Source organism: Amphibalanus amphitrite, unplaced genomic scaffold, assembly GCF_019059575.1.
Source record: "Amphibalanus amphitrite isolate SeventyFive unplaced genomic scaffold, NRLGWU_Aamphi_draft 000024F_arrow, whole genome shotgun sequence".
NCBI lineage: Eukaryota > Metazoa > Arthropoda > Thecostraca > Balanomorpha > Balanidae > Amphibalanus > Amphibalanus amphitrite.
In genome coordinates, this window is record NW_024881520.1 from 898,302 (window position 1) to 921,703 (window position 23,402).

Consider the following 23,402-nt stretch of genomic DNA (forward strand, 5'->3'; position numbering starts at 1 on the left):
TAGCTACAGCCGAAGGGACATTGCCCAACTTCAGACGAACGGGCCTTGTGCGACGCTCAGCAGGGAGTTCAGCTTCAGTATTGCTCCGGTAGCACTGATAATGAAAATGCAAATGATGTGGCCTGTGGGTAACTATTGCCTCGAACGGTATGTGAATACCTTACGGCTCCAAATCGCTGTTGGAATGTGATCTTCGGAGTTGATGTGATTTAGAGTTCATGGGAATATGAGTAATATATGCTCATGACTAGTATATGCTCATGACTGTAGCGGTCTTTATAGAGCCATGGATGCATGAGTGTTGAGTAACTAATATGATGTTCATAATTGTTCTTCGAAAGGCTAAGAATACCAAACCTCACGCATGCATGTAACTTGTGAGTAGTCTAGGTATCATTAACTGTACCTGGATACCCAGTAGCTAAGTATCTACCTACATTAGCGTACCGTTCCGGCGCTTTTAAACGCTCATTAACTTCGAAATTCCACGACATTCCATTGTCCTAGTGGAAAAGCAACAAACGCGCGGTACGTGACCTCCCCAGCCATTGCCTCGCGGTCCTCAGTTCCCTGTTCGAAAGGTCACGACACACCGCCCACCCGTGGTAGCGCGGCCGCCTCCCACGGTCACCGACGACCAACTACCGGCGGTATGTGCTGCTGTGTGCGGCACGGATAGCGCGCTTCCGGGTGTGAGAAAACACCTTTTGCACCTATTGCTCTTTTACTGACGTCATGCCCATGCTTACTTAGACGAACACGTGTCTACCTCTAGCACATCTACCTCTAGTCGTCGTTCACAATGCAATATGCATTCTCGTAAATTGCAATGCAGCAAATGTAAATGTGACATATATTTACCATTTACCGCCCACATTGGACGTTGGTGCTGACTTTTAAATGCTAATCCAGCCCAGCCAGGTCGGTGGTCAGTTTGGTGGCTGATATGTCCATATTGCATAAACGTCAATATCAGTTATGGGCTGGACTCGAATGAATATACATAGGGGAAGTTGGGGGAACGCCGAATACTTTTTTTCTGACGCCCGTAGCACGCAAGGTAGACAACATAAGCTATTCTTGTTGGCGTCATTCGAGAGGCCAGTCTTTTGCCTTTCAAACATACCAGGCGCATTTGATGAATTCGCATACCGTTAAGCGCACAAACTAAAAATATCAAAGAAGTGACTTTTTCGGCGTTGCCCCGGACTGCGGGGAAAGCCGAAAATGGGAGAAATGATCTACGGGGAATGCCGACATTGATGTTTTGCCACTTTATCTCAAACTTTATGCAGAATTTATCAAAGCTGACACGCGTTTTAAGAGCTTGAGGACCCTTGGTGCACACTGGAAGTTATAATTGTGTGATATAATAAGAAAATGTCAGGTAAATAATTCCTTAAAGGTAACAGGCCGTTGTGTCGGTTGAAAGTATAGTTTGTGTGACTAAAAATTCGCGTTGCTATTCTACAGCAGTAAAGTCCACGTAGCGTGCTTTAACGTGCGTAATTGCACGTTTTCGGCATTACCCCAGCCAGCCATACTTTCATTTGCAGGCCCATAACTTTTCAACGTGCCGTATAAATTTCTGAAATAGGCAGCACACTTATGCAAAGACATGCTGAAGATTACGTGACCGAATTGGCCATACAAACGGTAGCATAATGAGTAAGAAATGCAGCTTCAAAGGCGCATGTAGTACAAGGAACGCGTACCTTGAAAACGCTCTTGGCGCCCTCACAGCCGAAGTATTCCGAATGACGATTCGTAACAAACATGCGATAATTGTAGTCACTTAAGCTTCAGAGCATCACTGACAGGTGGCATCCATGTCTTACGGTTTTCGAAATATCTCGAATTTCGGCTTTGCCCCAACTCCGGCATTGCCCCAACTTCCCCTATGTATCCTGAGTTGGTCTGGACTGCACGTGGGCAACTCCACGAGAATATTGGCGCGGGGCAAAATGGAATCATCTTGCTTGTAAATATCTTAACGCTCACTATTCAACCATAAGTAGGTATTCTTCACATTTCAAAGTAGGCTACTACACCTTTTGTCAGTTTATTTCGGTACGTGCGCGTCCATTTTAGACCTAGCGGATTCTTTGTAGACATACCGCAAAGCTATGTATCAGTATAGCATTGCATGTCGGCCGTTTATAGCGGTGATCGGCATTAGAGCATTTAATTTCGGCGCAGCAGCAAAAGACGCCCGGTTTCGGCGTGTCCGCATTGTATTTCGGCGATGCTGCTGGAGATTGGAGACGGCCGCACGATATTTAGAACAGCAGCAACCAAATTCGGCGATATTCATTCAATTTCGGTGGCTATTTGGAAGCAAGCAGAGACTTCTTGCTTACAAAATTAGCTTGTTGGAGCATTGTTATTAAGTCAAACGTTTTTCAAGGTGTTTACTGTTGCTACTGTCTCATTGTCTGGACTTGAGTGCATGCCTCCGGCCCTCCACCCTCTCCGTTATGGTCGAATATTCCTTTCGCCATCGCCAGCGATGAGCATGATTTCATGTTCGTGCTTTCTGTGGGTTAAACAAACATTACAATGTGCCTATTAATTTCTATCAAGGAAGTACAAATAACATAAGTGCATAGGCACCTGCTTATAACGAAGCTGGCGGAGAACAAAACCAGGCCGACAGGGTACGCGACTACTGAACTTTGACCCCGCCAATGCGCCAGAGACGCCCGTCGCCCGGTGTCGTCGCGCGGTTGTTGAAAGGATGCGCCGAGCGCCGGATGGACAGTCAGATGCTCAGGGAGGGGGGGGGGGGAATACACCTGCCGCAACTACGAGTCTTGTCCATGGGACGGGTTAAAATGTTGGCGCTAAGCCTCTGGGTCTGGTGGTGTTCGTGGGGGTGGGGTGGGGTGAGGGGAGGCGTGATGATACGGTTCGGAATGATTAATTTATTTTCGTGTCCTTCTGCACACAGTAGGTAAGGGATGTTTGATATTTCACGCTGGCAGTTGATTAACACGCGCACTGCAGCGGGTCTGAGCCGAACACGAACTGCAGGGGGGGGGGTTGAAAACAACCCCCCCTGAGATCTCAAAAACGGCGCAACGTAGCGACAAGCGGTAAACGGCGTTGGATAGGTTAAGATGAGATCGACAAGAAATACAAAGATCATTTTTGGGTCAGGTCAAAAACGAGGTCACCAGAGGTCACCGAAGACAAAATGTTACGATTTTCACAACAGGAATTTCGCGGTAGTTTTTCTTGAATAACTTGTCTTACACACAAGATAGAGGATCGATTCGAACGCCATCGTTCTTAGCTCGTCAAGGCGCATCGAATGATATATAATATGACCTCGAAAGGTCAAGTTGAAAATTTGACCTCAGGTCAAGGTCATGACCTGACCGAAATAGGTCATGTTGCATATCATTCGATCCGCATTGACGAGAAAAACACGATAAACGTCGAACGGAGTCTCTATCTCTACTCAATATCAAGTTATTGAAGAGAAACCGCTGGTGACCTCAGGTGACCTAAGATGACCTGGAGATCACCTTCCAAAGGTCATAAGTGATATGTTTCGGTGAAATCACCAACAGGGACCTGTAATACTATGATCCTGAGCGTATTGAAGTCATAGGATGGCATTCAGAGTAAGTTGAAATTTCTCCCATTGACTTATAATGGGCCGGTCGCAAAAATGACCTGACCTTAGGTCATCGATATAAAAATTCCGAGATATACAAGTTGTAGCTCGTGATGACTTTACTATTTCCTGTGGGTTTCAAGATCATATCTCAACAACTGTGGGCTTGGTGGGATTGCAAACTTCGAAATTTACGTTTCGAGGTAGGGTCACTTGACCTGACCTGGTGACCTGACCATAGGTCACCTGGGTTCAAAATTTTTACTCAAGGTGTGCAAAAGTCGTGAGAACAGGTATGCAAAATTTGGCGGCGCTACACGCCGCCGTTTTCTCGCAATTTGCGAAAAACCACAGGGGGGGTTGAAAACAACCCCCCCCTGCAGTGCGCGTGTTAATAGGAGATGATAACAGGAAGTGCAACGATAACCGATTGGTAGGACTTATTCTGGTATGGCTGAGCTAATTGTGTGTTTGATTGACGAGGTGATGAGTTGCTTTCAAAGTGAAGTAAAATAACAGGTCTTTTGATAAAATGGGTTCATGTCTCGGGCAAAAACTTGGCACACAGTGACAACAGCACAGACGTGCTTCAATGAAAGAGAATCGGGGCTTGCCTTGAGTCCAACAACGATTGGCGTTTGCCTTGTCGATCGTCGTCCGCCATGTGCGGACAGGAGCGGGTACTGTAATATAAAAAAGAAACCAGCCCACAGATGTTATCTTTTTAGGATAAGTAGTACAAATTCAGTAAAGTTTATCAATTTTCACATCAAAATTCGAAACGGGAAACAGCGAAACGATCTTAGGTAGGTACTGTGACGCTAAACAAACAATGGCCTGCTTTTCTCCCCCTGAGAATATCTCAAAGCCACAAAGCTGTATGAGGATTCATTTGATGCTCAAGAAGCGTTCCTGAAAATATGAATCACCTGGGTGCCTCCGGTTACCCGCCGAAATTGAATGAACAGTGCCGAATTTGGTTGTTACTGTTGCTAAATAGCGTGCGCTACCTCTAAACCTGTGCTGGCGCAGCCGATTCTACTTGCGCTATCGCTGAAAATGGAGCGTTTTGCCGCTGTGCCGAAATTGAATGCTTTACCGCCGACTGCCTGACCTGCGCCGAGATATTATGTGATTCTTGTACATAATATTGCGGTATGTCTACACACATTTCGTTAGTTCTAAAATGGACGATTACGCCCCGAAATAAACTGACAAAAGGTGTAGTCCACCACGCTATGATTTTACATAATAAGTTTATTCTAAGCGGTTGAACCTTCAGTCCAGCCGGAATACCATTTTACGATGAACAGGTCGCCTGAATGGGAATTGGGATAAGTCCGATGTCTTGCTAGTTGCCTGTTTTTCTCTCAATCATTGCACACTCCACAATAACTTTGTTTCCTCCGTGTCACCTCGCATTTTGACCAAACAGCAACACTCGTGTGACATCACATCCGGCCTCGACTAGGCCACGAGCATGGAGCTCGGATTGGGGCTGCATTCCAGCGGCGTTAGTTGGTGGCCTCTGCCCTCGGGAGCTACCCGTCCCCTCATCTCGGCGGGTCCAGGCGGTCCAAACAGTCCGTGCACGACCCAGACTCAGACGTGCACGACTCTGTAACAGGAGAGCCCCTCTCGACGGTAACCGCCCGTTTTTCCGGCGGCTCGTGTGCCCGGCGCCGCGCGCTGCGTGCCTTACAGGCGGTGAAGACGAGACGCTGGAACGGGAGCTGCCCTGAGATGGACGGCGGCAGCGGTTTGATGGTGCCGACCCCTGCCCTCAGGCGCGGCTGACCGTCAGGGGGCGGGAGGGGGGGGGGGGCGCTGTTGTTCGTCGCTGAACTCGTTTTTGTCCAAAGCCATGGTCGGACTTCTACTGCTTTTCGTTTTCACTGAATGGAATAAGTTTTTGAGTGCGGTTTCGAGAAATTGTCACTCGAAGTACCATGAACCCGAGAGCCGAGGCCATATGGGAAAAACTCGTTTCCGAAGTTACACGTTCACAACAGAGCATCAAAAGATATGTTTCGAAGCAATATAACGAATTTTATTATCAAATATGTCTTTTACATGACCCTTCCCGACATGACCCAATCTTATCGGAACCGACCTGACCTTATCCGATACGACCCGGCCTAGCCTATCCTAACATAGCCCAGCCTGAGTCGACCTGGAACCCAACTCGGTCCGACCCGACTTTGATCTGGACCTGAAACGTACTGACTTGGCCCGACCTCCCTCAATGCGACGAGACCCTCCCTGACGTCCGACCGTCTCCGTTCAGGGATCACCACGTCAGTGAGAGCCGGTACCGTCTGGGCGGCGAGTCGCACAACCACTACCTGACGCTGGGCCGGCTGGTGCCCGAGGACCAGGGCTGGTTCCAGTGTCAGGCCGCTGACAGACACAGCGCCGAGCCGGTGCGGCGCACCATCCAGCTGAGGCTGAGTTCGCTGCAGTTGGCGCTGCACGTCACACCGCCGCTGGCCACCGTCCGACCCGTGAGTGACGTGCCAGGGATGTCAGAGTGACGGCAAACCAATGAGGTTAGGCGAGTGAGGTCAGATCTGTCAGATCAGGTCCGTAAGGACTGCCAGAGCTGGAACCCGTTGAATGAGCGATGACATTTTAGTGCCATTTAGTGAATGGTGTTTTATGACTTACGTCAATGTTTTATGATGTTAAATGACTAAATAACGGACGTTAAGCATTCTACCAAACTGGATAGGTGTATATCTGCCATCGTTATGCTAAATTTACGATGCTATTCGTTAACGGACTGACGGCGTTTCTGTGTACGACCTCAGGGCCGGAATGTCACTATCACCTGTACCCTGAGGAGCAGTAAACAGAACCGCGACCAGACGACCATCAGCTGGAGGAAGGCGGTGGGCCGCGGACCGTTCCATCTGCTGACGTCACAGGATCACGAACAGGTGGTCACCTACTGCTGGGGCAGCTCGGTGCTCGTCATCAGAGAGCCAGAGGTGAGGATGGCTGGGCCCCATAAGCTTAAATAACGATGTTGTCCGTGATTTTTTTTTCTGAAGAAATCTTAAATGTTCGCGGCCAAAATCAAAAAAGGCGCCTGGGATGGACCTTTGGTCACAATCATGCGAATCAGTTCCTACCGGACGATATGATCAATATTTTGATAACCAAGGTTCACTGTGTGATGTGACTAGTGCAATGGTGTCGCTCAACAAATGCAGTATCAATTTCGTTTTATGTTCAACAGTGATTTGTTTAGTTTGCGCTGACTGTACCGGCGGTATATAGGGCCTTGGTACCGGCGTTACGCTTAGATGTCCGTAACGGCAGTAAGTTAGTGCCTCTTGTGCGTTACAATATAAACACAGCATGATTTACGCTCTTGTTACGGGGAACATAAACTGTTTCTACCATAACATTGATGACTCGCGGGCCATATCAATACGGAAATGGCACTGAAGCCACGCACCCGCCTGCGTAGCTATGTTTGGATGGATGGCGGATGCATTTACGAAGTGAACGTCACGCATCGCACATTATTCTCGCATGCTCTTTTCGACTTCTGCGACGAAGCTTGACACATTCTTTCGAACGTGGTACCCTCCGTAGTACGGTCATTGTTCATGCCAGTTCATGCCTCGCATCTCCATCTTGCCACCCGGGTCCATTTGCAGACGGCCCGGTACGAGTGTTTCGCGCACCTACCGCCAGCAGCCTCTAACCGTGTCACCGCCGACGTCCTGGTGATCACCCCCGGCCAGACGACCTGTCCTGGGGTCAGGGACGGTAACATCACCTGGCAGGAGACGGCGGTCGGCAGAGAGGACATCCAGCCCTGTCCCGGGGATGATGAGGACATCCAGCTGCCGGGACGGGTCATCAAGGTGAATCCCGCTGATCTAGTTACCCAGACACAGGTCACACATTTGCTGATTAGGTTAGGGAGTCATACTTTGGGTGGTATTGGGTGATATATGGCAGTGGATGGTGTTAGCAAAATAGCACCGTCACAAGCACCATTACCTCCCAACACATTCGTTTGACTACATCGTTTCTCTGTCACTCCTGTCTCCGTTGCGGTGTTACGAGCCCTCCAGTGATGTGTCGGTAACCTCTACGGACAGGTGCCCGCCCGCTTTGCCCGACGGACGTGTGAGATAGCAGCCACCTCTCAGGCGCACTGGGGACCGCCTGACTTCAGTGACTGCGTCGACCGAGAGCTGTTCGTGCTGCAAAAACAGGCAAGAGATAGCAACCACGCTGATGTTTACTCTACCAGACACTGAGCACTCATAACTGAGAATTGAAGTGGATAAGAACGTATATCCATGCCATTATCTCATCAGATTCCATTGTGTTTGATGAGTAGCTGAAAATGGAAAGCCTGCGCCACTGTGCAGTTTGCAGTAAACTAGTTGCTTTAGAAAGAATAGCAATGGCCTTTACTTTTAGTATGCAATTATCTGTCGAAATGGGACTCATAAGAGCTCTTAGATCCTTGGCAGCGTCGATATAACATCCCCCTACCGCATATAACACGCTTGGTATGACGCCATCTCCGGGCAGGTGGATCAGCTGATGGCCGGATATGACGTCACCAGTCCGGAGTCCGTTCTGGCCGATGTGCACGAAGTGCTAAAGCGCCGTGTGGAGGCGGCGCTGGACCGGCAGCCAGCCCGTCTGCTGGCTTCCGAGGTGGAGAGCTTCCGCAGTGTGCTGGTCGGCATGTCGTCCTACGTGCTGAAGGTGGCGACGGACGAGCAGCTGAAGGAGGTGGAGCAGGATTTTATACACACGGTGGCGCCGCTGCTCGGGACGGAAGGAGACGGACAGCTCAGCGATCAGGTTAGCGAGGAGATGGGTCGTGACGAGTTTAGGTGTGACAGGGGCCGACCAGAGGTGATAGTGACTAGACGAAAGCTAGATAGGGGGAGAAAGCTCAGTAACTGAGAGAAGGTATGATCTGGGATGAAGAACTGGGTAAGTGTCGTGCAGCGTGTGGTTTGGCTCGGACAAGGACGGAAAGAGCGATCGGGATTTAGACGGGGGTAGGTGAGGCTGTAGGGAGTAGGGACAAAGCATCAGCTCACAGATGGTCGCTTTTCGGCCTTGCACACGGCTGACGTGGGACGTATTGGTCTTCTGATTTTGATTTTATTCTTCCTGCTGCTGCTACCGTGGCGCTGACCTGCGCCATGCTCATCCCCTCTCCCGCCGCTGACCCCCTCCCGTGTGACCCTCCAGCACAAGGCGGAGCTGCTGGCGGCCAACCTGAACTTCCTGCTGCGCCGAGTGTTTGTTCGAGAGCCGATCGACCCGCACCCTGACGACATGTTCATCACCACCCGCCTGCTGCCCTACCACGGAGACGGCATGTTCGTCGTCACGCCCTTCCACATGCACAAGTAAGTGGACTTGAGCCACAAAGCTCAGCGAACGTGATGTAATAGAGAAAGAAGTCAGCTACTCTGAACCTCAACACGATCAGAACACCAGCGCCACTCTTCTGGTTTTGTAACGGATGGTGATTTGTTGATGCCGACCCTCCTGCAGTGTATCCACTCCAATCGATACCCTTGTACTGCTGATGATCTACTGAAACCGATACCCCGCTGCACCTATTTCAGCCGTCCGCGCTGGATGCGGTCGGCGGCAGGGATCTCTCTGGGCCCCACGCAGCCGTGGCGCTCGCACGTGGTGCCGGCCTCAGAGCTCGGTCTGGTGATGGTCGTCCACCGGCACACGCGCGCCCTCTACCCGCACAGCTACATACCCGACGACAAGTGAGTCGTACCCGACGATAGGTGAGTCGCCGGGCGGCTGAGTCGTGCAGGGTGGAATCCGATGAACATTCGTGTGTATTGTGCAGTGCATAATGTATATATTTTTAGCTTTCTAACCAATGTTTTGTCCAAGAGGTCGGTGTTAAAAGGTAATGAGGTCCAGTCAGGCCAAACCCCCTTTTCCTGTATGCTGTTCCTGATGTCCCCTGCAAAGATCATCGCATTTAAATGCTTTTCCGTTACACCATGGAACCCTGTCTGACCCTGTCTGACCTGTCTGACCTCTTGGCTGCCTCCCTGACGCATCGTGTCCCCTGTGCCCTAGCGGCGAGGAGCTGGGTCGTTCGGGAGAGCGGTTCCTACTCGATTCTCACATTGTCTCTGTTGGACTGAGCAAACAGCCGCGTCTACTGGAGAGTCCATTCCCTCCGTCTGTACAGGTGAGGGGCTGCGCCGCCTTGAAGTCGCCAGTCTTAACCCGGCCGGGCCCGGGGGGTAATCCCAACCACCGCAGCCCGGGGGGGGCGTTTTTCGCCCCCCCTGTCTAACTCCGTAAATAAGAGAGCTACGGAAACAAAAGCGATACCAAACGAAAGGTCCTTACGAGACGATTCTAATGCACCTAAAATTTTTGACCTCAGGTCAATTTTCAAGGTCAGAGGTCAAGGTCAAAGGCCAAAACCGGCACATGTGTAGTGATCTCAAAGTAAGCCTTCTAGAGGACGGCAGGCTGCATCAAACCGGCAAAATTGGGTGTCAAACGAAAGAAGAGAATCTGAGAATCCTGAAAATGTGCTCTAAATCAAAGGTCAAGGTCAAGGTCACGCTCAAAATTGACCTCAAACTTAGCACTTTTTCGCACATCTTGCGTGCTAACTTCCAAGATGTTTTGAAATGTTTTGAGGCTTATCAGTTCCCTATTTGTGGTTCATCTTACGATACAAGGCTGCTCAAAGGTCAAGGTCACACAAGAGTATCCCTGCTAGAGGCTATTTCACTTATTAAGTTAGTAATAATAAATAAGACAATTTTGCCATCCGGAAGCTCTAAATGAAGGCTTAGAGGAAAACAGATGCCAGATTCGTGATCAGCGGGTACAAATCCATCATAAACGACCTTTCATGTGTCAAGGTCAACCAGAGGTCATTCGAGGTCACATGAGGTCAACATGAAACTTGACCTTTTCCAAACAAAATATATATCATTCGACGCGGCTTGACAAGGCGAATGCGATGGTACCACTGCCGTAGCTCTAGGACCATTTTGTCGAAGTTATTTGCGAAAAACTAAAACCACATTTCGGGGTCGTTGACCTGACCTCTGACCTCAGGTCACCAAAACTATTTTTCTATTTTTCTCTAGGTCAAACTCTACACAGCCGTGCTCGTAATTTGTCTTTATCTCTAAAACTCTATTTTTAGCAGCTATTTGAAGTTTGCGTCTGTGACGCCGAAGTTTGCCGTGCAGGGGTCTAGAAAAATGGACCTTGTGACGTCATCAAGGGGGCTAGGTCCAATTTTTTACTTCAGAAGATGTCAAATTGATGGGAGAAAAGGTACTGAAAGTTTCGCCTTCCTATCCCTAAGCGTTCGGGAGTTATCGCAAATATTCGCCAGGGGGGGCGAAAAACGCCCCCCCCCCGGGCCCGCGAGGGTTAAGAGGCTCCCCCATTGAGAACCAGTCTATGCCCAGACCATAAACCAGAGTCATGATGTGTATGTGTGCCCGTCTGTGTGTGGTGTAATGAAGCTGGTGCAAGCCGGTGTATGCAAGTCAGCTCATTTAATATAATTGGCGTCGGTACTCAAAGATCTTTTTTAAATGGGCGATAAGAGAAGGCGATGCTCTATGTTTTGTGTAACAACCTAGCGTTTCGAGATTGGTCTTCATAACATAGGTTAAAATAAAAGCTATATCTTACATAGAAGCAGTATGCCCCATCGTTTGGTTTACCGTTCCTTGCACCTCCTCTTCCCAGATGACACTGAGCCTGGAGCCGCTCTCAGCGCGCTGGAACGAGTCCAGTCAGCGCCACAGCTGTGCCCAGCTCTCCAGCGGCGGCCGGTGGAGACTGGACGCCTGTCAGCTCAGTCGCAGCAACCACAGCGTCAACTGCAGCTGCCAGGGACTGGGAACGTTTGCGCTGGCGCTGGTCACGCAAGAACCCTCTGTGAGTGGGGAACGGGTCTCGGCGAGAAAGGGAACCGGGAGGGATGGGCGGTCTGGCGAGAGAAAGAACTGGGAGGGATGGGCCCTGACGTAAAACTTGCTTCTGATAGGTTATTGCTACCCCGCAGAGGGGTGACATTGATGTATTTGGTGTTAGACTTATCAGTCGATCTTATCAATTGAAAACATATGTCAGTGTAGTAAGCAAGCTTATGAAGACATTTCTCGTCAACTTCAGCTGTTTTTTTTTTCATAAGGCAGTAAATGGTCTACTGTTGACATTAAAGGATATCGTTGTATTCGTTACACTGGCTATCGAGCCTTCCTCTTCCATTATATCATGCCTCCGTAGTCAACAATCGTCACCATATCCCCCGTTCTCCCCCTCAGCCGCTGGATTACATGCTGCTCACTCTGCACGTACCGGTGGTGGTGGGCTGTGTGCTGTCGCTGCTGGTACTCCTGTACACGTCTCTGGCGCTGCTGGTACACTGGTGGCGCCGCCGCTCGGTGCCAGCCGGCCTGCAGCTGCAGAGCAGCCTGGTGCTCTTCGCTGCGTTCGCGGTTATCCTGGTCTGCGCTGGCGATACGCATAAGGTGAGGGGACGGTAACGCACAATGTGAGCGGGAAACACGAGATGAAGAACTGGAGGCACACGAAGTTTGATGGGAACTGATGGCGACACCGAGTTAGGGAGGGCTGCAGTATACTGTGTAGGGGTGACTGCACCGAATGCAGGATTGACAGCATCGGTTAGGACCTAGAAGTCTGATGGTGACCATACTCGGTTAGGTGCCAATATGTAAGAGCCTGTGGTGCTGGTGACCAGGTAGGGTGCGCTGTTAAATACAGGGTGACACAAAAAAAGCGGTCATCACCAAAATTCGAATAACTTCGGAAGTTTTATTCAGATCATCACCAAACTTCGGCCACTTTAGGTCACACCTATGTAGCAGACATCCACCAAGTTTCAAGTCTTCTCTACGAATACTTTTAGTACAGTGTGTGTTTTACGGACGCTCCACAATGTGCTCCAGGTGAGCGCCCCGGCGCTGCAGGGCGTAGGCACACCTGCATCCGGCGGGCAAAGTTGCCGATGACCCGATAAGAATAACGTTTCAGGGGTAGCACACCCCCTGAGTACTGTCTCCAGAGGCCATTGCACTCTCTAAAGTGCACAGCCACCGGGTTATCGACAACTTTGCCCGCCGGATGCAAGTGTGCCTACGCCCTGCAGCGCCGTGGCGCTCACCTGGAGCACATTGTGGAGCGTCAGTAAAACACACACTGTACTAAAAGTATTCGTAGTGAAGACTTGAAATTTGGTGGATGTATGCTACATAGGTGTGACCTTAAGTGGCCGAAGTTTGGTGATGATCTGAATAAAACTTCCGAAGTTATTCGAAATTTGGTGATGACCGTTTTTTTTTGTGTCACCCTGTATGTGCTATCTTGAGCGGTTTGTTAGGTTAGCTTGGTCAGGACGTGGCTGACTTTTTTGTTTTGTTGGGTTAGGCCCTTTCGGTCCAATTAGACCATTTCAGAGCCGGAAGGATGATAGGAATTAGGGGGAGACATTGGTCTGAGCAGGCACCCTAGTGAGTCACCGGGGCTGAGCCCATCCCGAAGGACAGGCCGGCCAGCCCCAAGGTACTCACTGCACCCGGCTACGGGGTGCGCTCCCTCGGGAGCAGCGGTGCCGCTCCAAGGGAGCAGCCCGCATGAGATAAAGTTGCCTGTCCAGCCCGGAGGGGGGTTGCGGCGTGGAGGAGAAGGATTTCTGCATCCTGAGGATGGAAGCATGGAACGGTGACGTGGCTGACTCCACGTGCTGGGTTGGATAGCTTGATAGTTTGACCATGCTCCACCTAACCTGTTCGCCAGTTATGACTGATACGGCACTGTACTGACTGGTATGGCAGTGATGGCAGCGAACGGTGAACGGTATATTGGTCGATGTCTATCGCTTTTGCAGAGCATCGCCTGGATGGCCGGCTGCGGCGCCTTCCTGCAGTTTCTCGTGCTCTCGGCAATCAGCACCCAGATGGGCATCAAGATGCACGTCTTTGGAGAACAGCTGCGGCTCAAGCAAATGGGCGGCGACCCCAAGTACTTCAAATTCATCGCCTACTTCATTTCCACCGGTAAATGTGGCTCGCTTGCATATTACTTTGATCATTACTTTTTGACGATTTCATTTTTATCGCATGCATTGTAAAACTACGGCTCGATTGACTTTTCCTTTTACCGTCTCATTCTTTTTTAAGTGAAGGCGGTTTGCCAAGTGCATTGCATAGCGGGCTTGAAACGGAAATTATCCTGATTCAACGACTGTATGTAACACTGTCGTTGACACATCGTGGCTTGTGCCGACAGGTGTACCCGCTCTGGTCACGGCGGCCACCATCACCGTCCAGGTCACCCACGGCTGGCACCTGCTGCGCTCGTGGTGGATGATGCGCGACTCCACCCTGTTCTACGGCGTGCTGGTGCCGGCCTCCATCCTGCTCATCATTGACACCGTGCTGCTGCTGTTTGTGAGAGCCACGCTTACAATAGGACTCATCGACCCGGCCGCCGAGGATGTCACCTGTCGCCTCAACGAATGGTGCGTGCTGAGTTATCCTGTGCACCCCATAGACCCTTGCCGTTAGCGAATTGAGTTTTATTAAACGCTATAGTTTGTGAATGCCGTCTTGCTAGAACTCCAACTGTTTGGGCATTTAAATCGGGTCTAGAAGTTTGGCTTACGGTTCCTATTTCCTAGTACTACACCGGTTTGTTTGTTTGTTTTTGTTTGTTTTGTTGGGTTAGGCTCTTTCGGTCCAATGAGACCATTTCAGAGCCGGGAGGATGATAAGATATAGGGGGAGACGGAGACATTGGTCTGGGCAGGCACCCTAGTGAGTCGCCGGGGCTGAGCCCGTCCAGAGGACAGGCCACCCAGCCCCAAGGCACTCACTGCACCCGGCTACGGGGTGCGCTCCCTCGGGAGCAGCGGTGCCGCTCCAAGGGAGCAGCCCGCATGAGATAAAGTTGCCTGTCCAGCCCGGAGGGGAGTTGCGGCGTGGAGGAGAAGGATTTCAGTATCCTGAGGATTGAAGCACGGAACGGTGTACTGCAGGGTGTCCCATAAGTTCGTTCTCACCTTATATTTGCATGTAAAACAGAGTACATTGCGTTTTGAAATGTTTATAACCCCTCAATGTGCTCCCCATTTCATATGGCAAACACATGAATACATGCTGCGACATGCCAACCGGCATGTTTGGTAGCATAGCAGGCTTGAAGTTAGCCCAGACTGACTTGGCATGCGCCGTGAGCTCCTCAATGCTGGAACACCGCTTCGCTTCGACGAGCCTCGATTTCAATATTCCCAACACATTCTTATGAAATTTGGATCCGATGAGTTGGCTGGGATGTGATCTTACCACACACGCCTATCACAGTCTCCTGGCACTGCTTCTAAGCTTTGCTTGACCTGTGCACTGATGCACTGTCTTGCTTGAAGATGGGCCTACGACCTCCCGGATGCCATTTTCTCCTAAAAAAATGTGGTCATACTTGCGGTTCGAGTTAAGCTAGAAAGCTGAAACTCCTACTAGATCTTCTTGGAGAAGCATTCTGCGTCCCAAGACTGTTTCTGGAGTATCAATCGCAACGTGATCAGTGTCTGGACGCATATTACCCCACATTACCGTGACCCTAGCCTTTTGCATAGGAATAAAGCGGGATGACATAAAAGCCTTTTCCGTCGCCCATATGGGACCGTTTTGGGGTTTGGACCGGTGTTTTATCTCGAGCACGGACTAGGTAGTCCAGAATATGACCACATTGATGTCATCGGCCCTCCAGTTTTTTTAGCCTCAGGCATAACGAAACACATGTTTGGCCATTTTAAGACGTTTTGGACTGTTTTGAGCCCTCCGGTAAGTAGAGCTTAAGTCACCTTGAGTTAGGTACCCCGAAATGATACTCTTAGACAGCTGGTAATGCATCCTGAAAAGTCTGTTTACCAACTTTCTAACGCTAAGACCTTTTTGACGGCCATTTTGGCGCCACACAGTTTTAGCCACATGGCTCACTCGTGAAAGCTGACAAAAAAGAGTATAAACTTGCAGCGATTGACTCCCGACAAATCATCGGCGTCACTTGTTGACTGTGCGTCCAGTTAGCGACAGACATTGGCTACATACTGGATGGCCTCAATCACCCTCAACCGTCGTGAATGGCCCAGTGCGGACTAAATACCGAGACGTTCCCGTATCGGAGACCTCTATGTTGCGGCGTAAGCCGTCTGCACAGGAAGTGAACTCTCTGGCAAAAAATATTTTGTCTAGACGAATAAGTTACCGTGGAGCACATTCACAGTTGCCATGGCAACCCCAAAAGCTCAGTTACAAAATAAATTAAGCGTGGCTTTAAATAAGAGAGCCTCTAAAAGAAAAATTTAGGTGAGAAGGAACTTATGGGACACCCTGTCGGTGTAGTATTTATGCTTTGGCCGTGCTATTATTTCACATTGTCGTGAGTTGACTCGACCTCAGATGTCTGAAAGCCGTCCTGTATGCCTGGTATGAGTTGTATGTCATTTGTCTTCCATGTTCCGAATACTTTGTAGGTATGTCCTATACATTCTGTATGTGTCTTGTCGCAGGAGGAGTCTGATGTGGCGGTCTCACATCCTGGAGGCCGTGGTGGTCCTGGTGATGATTCCGGTCAGCGCCCTGTACATCAACTTCCCGGGAACGGCCTGCGAGGTACTATTCGGCCTCATCTGCCTCCTCACGGTAAGTCAATTGTAGCTGCAAAATAAGTGCGGTGTTATAAACGACCTAGTGTTATTATGCCAATTGAAAATCCGTTTGTTTCCGAATAAAGTCGACCGCTGAATCGCAGGGTCGGGCCGGGCCGTAGCAGGCGAAGAAGACCAAGCAGAATCAAAAATCCGATGCACTGTATTGGGGAAACGCCTCCAACCGTGCCAACAGAAAAAGCCACAATGCCACACAAAACCGAAAACAGCTGTCTGTGCGCGGGCGTGGCACAGCTGCTCGGGGTCAAGGCCAATCACCGCGCGCCACATACCAAAGTCGCAGCTAACAGAGCCACAGTCGGCAGCGGCCACAATCCGCACAACCCAATCCAACTAATAGATGTCGCTAGCGGTCAATCACTGTACGGTACAGGCGCTAAACGATACGGTACGGTACTGAACAATATTCAACACCCTCCCGCCGACTCTTGGCAGAGCCAATGAATAACAGAAACAGAGCCGTGAACAATGCATATGTTCACTACCTACATCAAATAAAGTGCAAACATTTCATACAGACACACCACTGAAACGTATCACGACTTGATATTTAAAATGCCCACCACTGAGGCAGTGCGCGAGGGACCTGCAAGAGGCACTCAGGCAGGACACCCGGGTGAAGGAAGAGAGGATGGAAGGACTTCAAGGTTATGAAGCCGCTGTACAGACCTCGTTCTCAGACCACCAGGGGTTCTCACCTCAGCAGACCGGACCAAGCCGTCCCTCCCAGGGAACACGCGAGTAACCACCCCCATATCCCACTTAAGCCGGGGGGTCCCCTCCTCGTGCACCAGAACAGGTGAGCCCACCTCTAGCTTACCCTGTCCCTTACCGCTCACTGCGGGCGGTAGAGTCCTCAAGTATTCATTCCTCCAGGCAGCCCAAAACTTGGACAGGCGCATCTCACAGACCCGTGCCCTGTCACTCAACGCCCGCGCAGTCACGGCAGACGGATCCTCGGCCGCCCTGGCCTGAAACCCTACACTGCGCCCAGTCAAAAAATGGTTTGGCGTCAGAGGTCCCGGACAATCTGGAGTGTCACCCTGAAAGGTGAGTGGTCGCGAGTTAATGCAAGCCTCGACCTCACTCAGCACGGTTTCCAATTCAATGCGCGTCAGACAGCGCTTTCCCAGTGACTTACGAAGCGCGACCTTGACTGAACGTATCAGACGTTCCCACCAACCCCCCCCCACCACGGGGAGAGGGGGGCGATGAATTTCCAACAAGGAGAGAGCCGCCCAAAGTACTTGCGAAGCTGAACGTCGGCGCCTTTGAAGGTGGTCGCGTTGTCGGAATAGACAGTGGACGGCACACCTCTCCGAGCAGCAAACCTGCGGAACGCCAGCATGAAATGCGGCAGCGACAGCGATTCGGTCAGCTCCAAATGCACGGCACGAGTGACCGCGCAGGTAAATAGACAAACGTATAACTTCTTCCGTGGGAAATCAACAGAAAACAGTGGCCCTGCGAAGTCCACGCCAGTGACTGAAAATGGCGGGGCAGGAGACACCCTATCCCGCGGCAGAGGGGCGGTCTGCTGCGAACCGGCCCTGGCATCCTGCCAACGGCACGCCAGACAGCCACGAACAACGCGGCGAGCAATGGCTCTGAGCCCCAGCACCCAAAACTCAGATCTCACAGCAGTCAGCAGGGTGGCTACACCAGCATGATGCATGAGGTGGTGCTGCTCACGAACGAGCAAGTACGACAAGTGCCCCTTGGGCAAAATAATAGGATGCTTTTCCTCATAAGATAGCTGACTAAACTGGAGTCGCCCTTGAACACGCAGCAGACCATCAGACAAGAAGGGCGAGAGCCTGTGAAGTGGCGAGCTGGCTGGAACTCTACCACCCATCCTCAGAGCTGTCATCTCAGCATGAAAACTCTCAACCTGTACAAGGCGAAACAGAGCGTTCCGCGCATCAGTCATCTCAGCACACGTCAGGTCTTGCTCGCTGCAGCGGTTCACACCACGAGCGTTCCGGACAAATCTCTGAACCCAACCCATCACTCGGGTGGCCTTGTTCAGTGATCCAAATCTGTCGAGGTCTAACAACCTCGTCTGGACAGAAGCACGGTCACTTGGACCATCGGCACGGGGCGGCGCCGCCGCACCGACTCCTCCGTCAGGTGGCGGGCTCACCCGCGGATCTGGTGCCCCATCAGCCGCCACTGCGTCGTCAGAACACAGCAACTTCCCCTCTCCGACATCAGTGGGGGCACATGGTGCAGCAGCATCCTCCGAAAGGACTGTTTGCACTCTCGCGTCACACAGGACGCCGCGGAGGTCACCGACCTCACGCGCCGGCTCACCAGAAACAGCCACCATCTCTTCTCGGATCAGAAGCTGCGCCGATTCCGAGGCGTCCACCCAGGACGCCGTCCCGTCGCTGACCTGGAGCGGCTGGGCGGCTACACGAAGCCAGTCAGGACCAGAGCGCCACAGCCGAGACACGAGCAAATCATCGGCCAACATGCCACGCGTCAGCAGGTCTGCGGGGTTGTCGGATGAGCTGCAATGACGCCAGCACGCCACAGGCGTCAGAGACTGGATCTGGCGCACTCGGCTGGCCACGAAGGGCTTCCACCTCCGAGGATCACCTGTCAGCCATCCGAGGGCGATCATCGAGTCAGACCAGCATGTACACAAGGCACCGTCAGGCAAACGCAGAGCCTTTCGCACCAACTCAACCAGCTGACTGGCCATCAGGCAAGCCATCAGCTCCAGCCGAGGTAACGTCTGCCTCTTCAGAGGAGCCACTCTGGCCTTTGACATCACCATTGACACAGAACTGGACCCATCAGGCAGTGAGAGGCGAATGTACACCACTGCCCCATAGCCCTTAGGCGACGCGTCAGCGAAAACGTGCAACTCCTTACGTGCATCAGAGGACCAGTCAGGTCCACCGCCAGCTGAGTAGCAGCGTGGGATCCGGTGCCGCTGCAGCAGCTGAAGACCGTCCACCCAGCTCCTGAACAACTCAGCATCGCCGCCCCGAAGCGGCTCGTCCCACCCAGAACCCTGCTCCCACAGGTCCTGGAAAAGGCATTTAGCGAGCATTGTGAACGGAGTCAGGAACCCGAGAGGGTCAAACAGTCTAGCAATCAGACTAAGCAGGACACGTTTCGTTGGGACAACATCATCAGGGAGGAGTTGACCTACAAAGGAGAAAGTGTCGTCGTCGGGCCACCAAGTCACACCAAGCACCTTCACGCTGTCACTGACTGAGCCACCTTCGAGCTCACCGAAGAGAACAGCAGAGTTGGACGAACACTTTGACAGCTCCATCCCAGCAGCTCCCATGATGGAGCGCGCTTCCCTGAACATGGCTACAACCTCTGCCTCCGAGTCCGCTCCTGAAAGCAGGTCGTCCATGTAGAAGTTCTCTTTCATCTCCTGCACCACAGGCTCATCACCATACTGGGACAGATGGTGTTGAACAGTTGCATTAAGCAAAAAGGGACTGCAAGCAACACCAAACGTCACGCGCTGGAAGCGCATCACCCTAACTCTGCCCTCACAGAGCCATAAGAACCTGTGCACGTCCTGGTCCTCACGTGCAAGCCTGACTTGCAAAAAAGCCTTGACGATGTCGGCGGAGAAGCCGAATCGCCATCTCCTGAACCGCAGGAGAACCTCCGGCAGACTGGGAATCAACGCCGGCCCTAGCTCCACGCAGTCATTCAATGACAAACCATTGTAGCCTCGGGCAGATGCATCAAAGACAGGGCGCACTTTCATCCCCCTACTAGTCTCTTTCACCACTGGGCGATGTGGCATGTAATAGACTGGGAATTCAGAGCACATCTCCTCAGTTGGGACCTCACAAATCACACCAGAGGTCTCCATTTCCCTCAAGGCACAATCATATCTCTCCCTCAGCAGGGGGTTCCCATCTATTTTTTTTTTTTTTTTTTTTTTTTTTTTAGTGGCCCTAACTTACGTTACCGGCCTCGCGAGGAGGGCGGCGACCTAACTACGCCGCGCAAAACAAACCGGCCGTCCTAACTAAGACCGGTGGCCACTTTTACAGCAAGACAACATGGGAAAACCCATATCCATGTACTATGCCATGAATATGGGAAAAAACCCATGAATTTACGTTAAGACACATAAATGACAGTGAAACTTACCGGTAAATTGATGTTTGTGAAGGGAGGGAAGGAGGAAGTTTGTGAATGGTAAGGTTACGAGAGTTTGATGACAGGAATGGTTTGAAGAGTGGGTTAGGTTAGGTTAGGTTAGGTTAGGTTAGGTTAGGTTAGGTTAGGTTAGGTTAGGTTAGGTTAGGTTAGGTTAGGTTAGGTTAGGTTAGGTTAGGTTAGGTTAGGTTAGGTTAGGTTAGGACCCTCAGCCCTGCCAGACAACACCCACCCAAAGACAGTCTCCTGAGCTACCAGGCCATCCGGACTGCGGAACAGGCCAGCTCTCACCAGATCCCAGTACTGGTCCTGTCCCACCAGGATGTCTACTCGTATCTGCTGGTCCTGGTCGTCTGAGTACGTATCAGCTAGCGGCAGGTGTGAGAAGGCACTCAGGAGCTGAGCTGGCACAACAGGGCGTCTCAGAGGTGCGCATATCACTGGTACGCGCACTGCCTCAATCCTGTGAACAGATGACACAGACTCATTTGCAGCAGCAAGCTGTAACTCGAACTTATCATAAACACCGTCCTGTTTCCCACCACCAAAGGCAGCATATGCCATCTCGACAGAGCCCTTCCATGTCCCCTTGACCCTTTTCAGTAGCCCCTCGGACACAAAGGAGCGATCAGCCCCAGAATCCATGATCAGTTTAGCAAACACAGGTTTCCCATCATTCCCAATCACCCGCACAGTAGCAGTGGGAAGCAACACATGATCCCCTCCCGTATGAGAAGACAGAGAGGCAGAGGCTGTGTCAGCGTCACGGGGCTGCCTCTCAGTGGGTGCCTCAGGTCCAGCCCTACTCTGATCAGAGTCCCGGACACCCTCCCTTCTGAGACAGCACATGGTGTGATGTCTACGACCACACTCCTTACATCTAACAGAGCAAGATCTAGCCATGTGGCTAGATGACAGACAGCTAAAACACAGTCTAGCCCCTCTGACCCTCTCAAATCTTTCTTCACGCGTTAACTTAAGCCAATCTTTGCACTTATCTGATAGGTGAGGTCCCTGACAGAAGCCACAGGTGGTCTCAGATGAGGCCTGCAGAGCAGCAGCTGTAGAACCAGCAGGTGGCGGCTTCCCAGTGAACTGCCTGAGGCGGCCGGGAGCCCGAGCAGGGCGGCCACCCAGCCGACCACCAGGCTGTCCAGAAGACGATCGGCGGCCACCCTCAGCAGGAGCAGCAGCAGCAGAGTGATCCACCCGCTCCAGGTGGCAGTAGTTGCCAGAGCGCTCCCTCCTCTGAATCTCCGAGGCAAGGAACTGGAGGAGGTACTCCAGATCACTCTCTCTTCCCTCCGAACCTCTTGCCCACTCCAGTCGGACCTCTTCAGGGAGCTTAGAGAGCACCAAGGGGGTGAGGAATACTCCGAACTTCTCCCCTTCAACACCAAGGCCCTCCAAACTTCTGATGTGGGACATCAGTTCATCCTGCAGACGTTGCAGATCACATTGGTTCAGGCTCACATTCAGCAACGCCTCAATGTGAAGAAAGACGAGTCTCTCTGGGCGGCCATACCTCTGACGGAGGATGTCACAGGCCGCCTTGTAGCTTGAGCCAGTGAGCACCAAGCCACTGATAGCCTTCAAGGCCTCCCCCTTCAGTAGTGACCGAAGGTAAGAAAACTTAGACACGTCAGGAAGTTCAGCTTGATCCACACAAGCACAGAATGATTCCCAAAACATAGGCCAGCCCCTCACATCACCATCAAAGGTCGGCAGTGATAACTTGGGGAGCTTCATTGCCTGTGCATGTGAGGACGAGCTGAGAGCCGGCTCCTGATCAGCCGTCAGAGCCTTACGGAAGCGAGCGCGCAGACCGGTGAAGGTGTCACGGAACGCTGCACTCCGCTCGATATCTTTCATGAGCTCTTCCTCGTCGTTCAGGCTGGCTTCAAACGCGGCCTGAGCAGCATCAAACGCATCGAGCCGCTTCAGGAATTCAGATTCCACGATCTGCGCCTCCAAACGCCACTCGTCGGAACCCGCGTCTTCTCGGCATAACAACGCCTCCATCTTGGACCCAGCGCGGGTCAGCCAGCCCTTAGCCGCTATTCTGCTCCTCTCCTCCGCCATCCCGACAGTTTCGGCACCAATGTTTCCGAATAAAGTCGACCGCTGAATCGCAGGGTCGGGCCGGGCCGTAGCAGGCGAAGAAGACCAAGCAGAATCAAAAATCCGATGCACTGTATTGGGGAAACGCCTCCAACCGTGCCAACAGAAAAAGCCACAATGCCACACAAAACCGAAAACAGCTGTCTGTGCGCGGGCGTGGCACAGCTGCTCGGGGTCAAGGCCAATCACCGCGCGCCACATACCAAAGTCGCAGCTAACAGAGCCACAGTCGGCAGCGGCCACAATCCGCACAACCCAATCCAACTAATAGATGTCGCTAGCGGTCAATCACTGTACGGTACAGGCGCTAAACGATACGGTACGGTACTGAACAATATTCAACACCGTTTGTAGTTTAATTATTTACTTTCCCGTGTTTCCCGGGTAGATGGGATATGATACACTCTGAGACCCCGTTATCATGGGCTATCCAGATTATTAAATTTAAATCATGTAGAGTTCATGTCACATAATGACTCGTACCATCCGCTGGCAATTACTGATAACCACATCGCTAATGCACCATCTGATGTGTCTTCCAGAGCGTCACTCTGCTGATGTGTTACGTCATCTATGGAAACACCGGTGTTCCGACCAGGCCGTGCGGCAAGAAACCTTCGAAGAACACGGACGACGGTGAGCATTACATGATCCCTTACGGGCAGGCATGGAAGCGTCGTAGTGTGTTCATCTAATTCCAGATGACTCTCATGATCGTGTGATTACAGCAGTACCAAAGTGACAGCTTTTCAT

At 51.6% G+C, this 23,402-nt stretch overlaps 2 protein-coding genes across 3 annotated transcripts in view; one reads left to right on the forward strand and one right to left on the reverse strand.

Annotated features, from left to right (window-relative positions):
* LOC122392925 overlaps positions 1–23,402 on the forward strand; it is a 65,352-nt gene that overhangs the window by 40,072 nt on the left and 1,878 nt on the right. For both annotated transcript variants that reach the window (XM_043388301.1, XM_043388309.1), the window contains 14 exons: positions 5,910–6,126; positions 6,433–6,612; positions 7,291–7,500; positions 7,741–7,857; positions 8,183–8,461; positions 8,861–9,021; positions 9,244–9,399; positions 9,725–9,839; positions 11,378–11,569; positions 11,959–12,165; positions 13,545–13,713; positions 13,946–14,177; positions 16,227–16,359; positions 23,192–23,285. In XM_043388301.1, the coding sequence (XP_043244236.1) occupies positions 5,910–6,126; positions 6,433–6,612; positions 7,291–7,500; positions 7,741–7,857; positions 8,183–8,461; positions 8,861–9,021; positions 9,244–9,399; positions 9,725–9,839; positions 11,378–11,569; positions 11,959–12,165; positions 13,545–13,713; positions 13,946–14,177; positions 16,227–16,359; positions 23,192–23,285 (2,462 nt within the window). The remainder of the gene's footprint in view (positions 1–5,909; positions 6,127–6,432; positions 6,613–7,290; positions 7,501–7,740; positions 7,858–8,182; positions 8,462–8,860; positions 9,022–9,243; positions 9,400–9,724; positions 9,840–11,377; positions 11,570–11,958; positions 12,166–13,544; positions 13,714–13,945; positions 14,178–16,226; positions 16,360–23,191; positions 23,286–23,402) is intronic.
* LOC122392938 lies at positions 16,510–22,989 on the reverse strand. The gene is made up of 2 exons (XM_043388321.1): positions 21,527–22,989; positions 16,510–20,993 (listed from the first exon to the last, which is right to left on the reverse strand). Exons 1-2 carry the CDS (start codon positions 22,848–22,850, stop codon positions 20,986–20,988), a joined length of 1,332 nt encoding a protein of 443 aa, XP_043244256.1. The 5' UTR covers positions 22,851–22,989; the 3' UTR covers positions 16,510–20,985.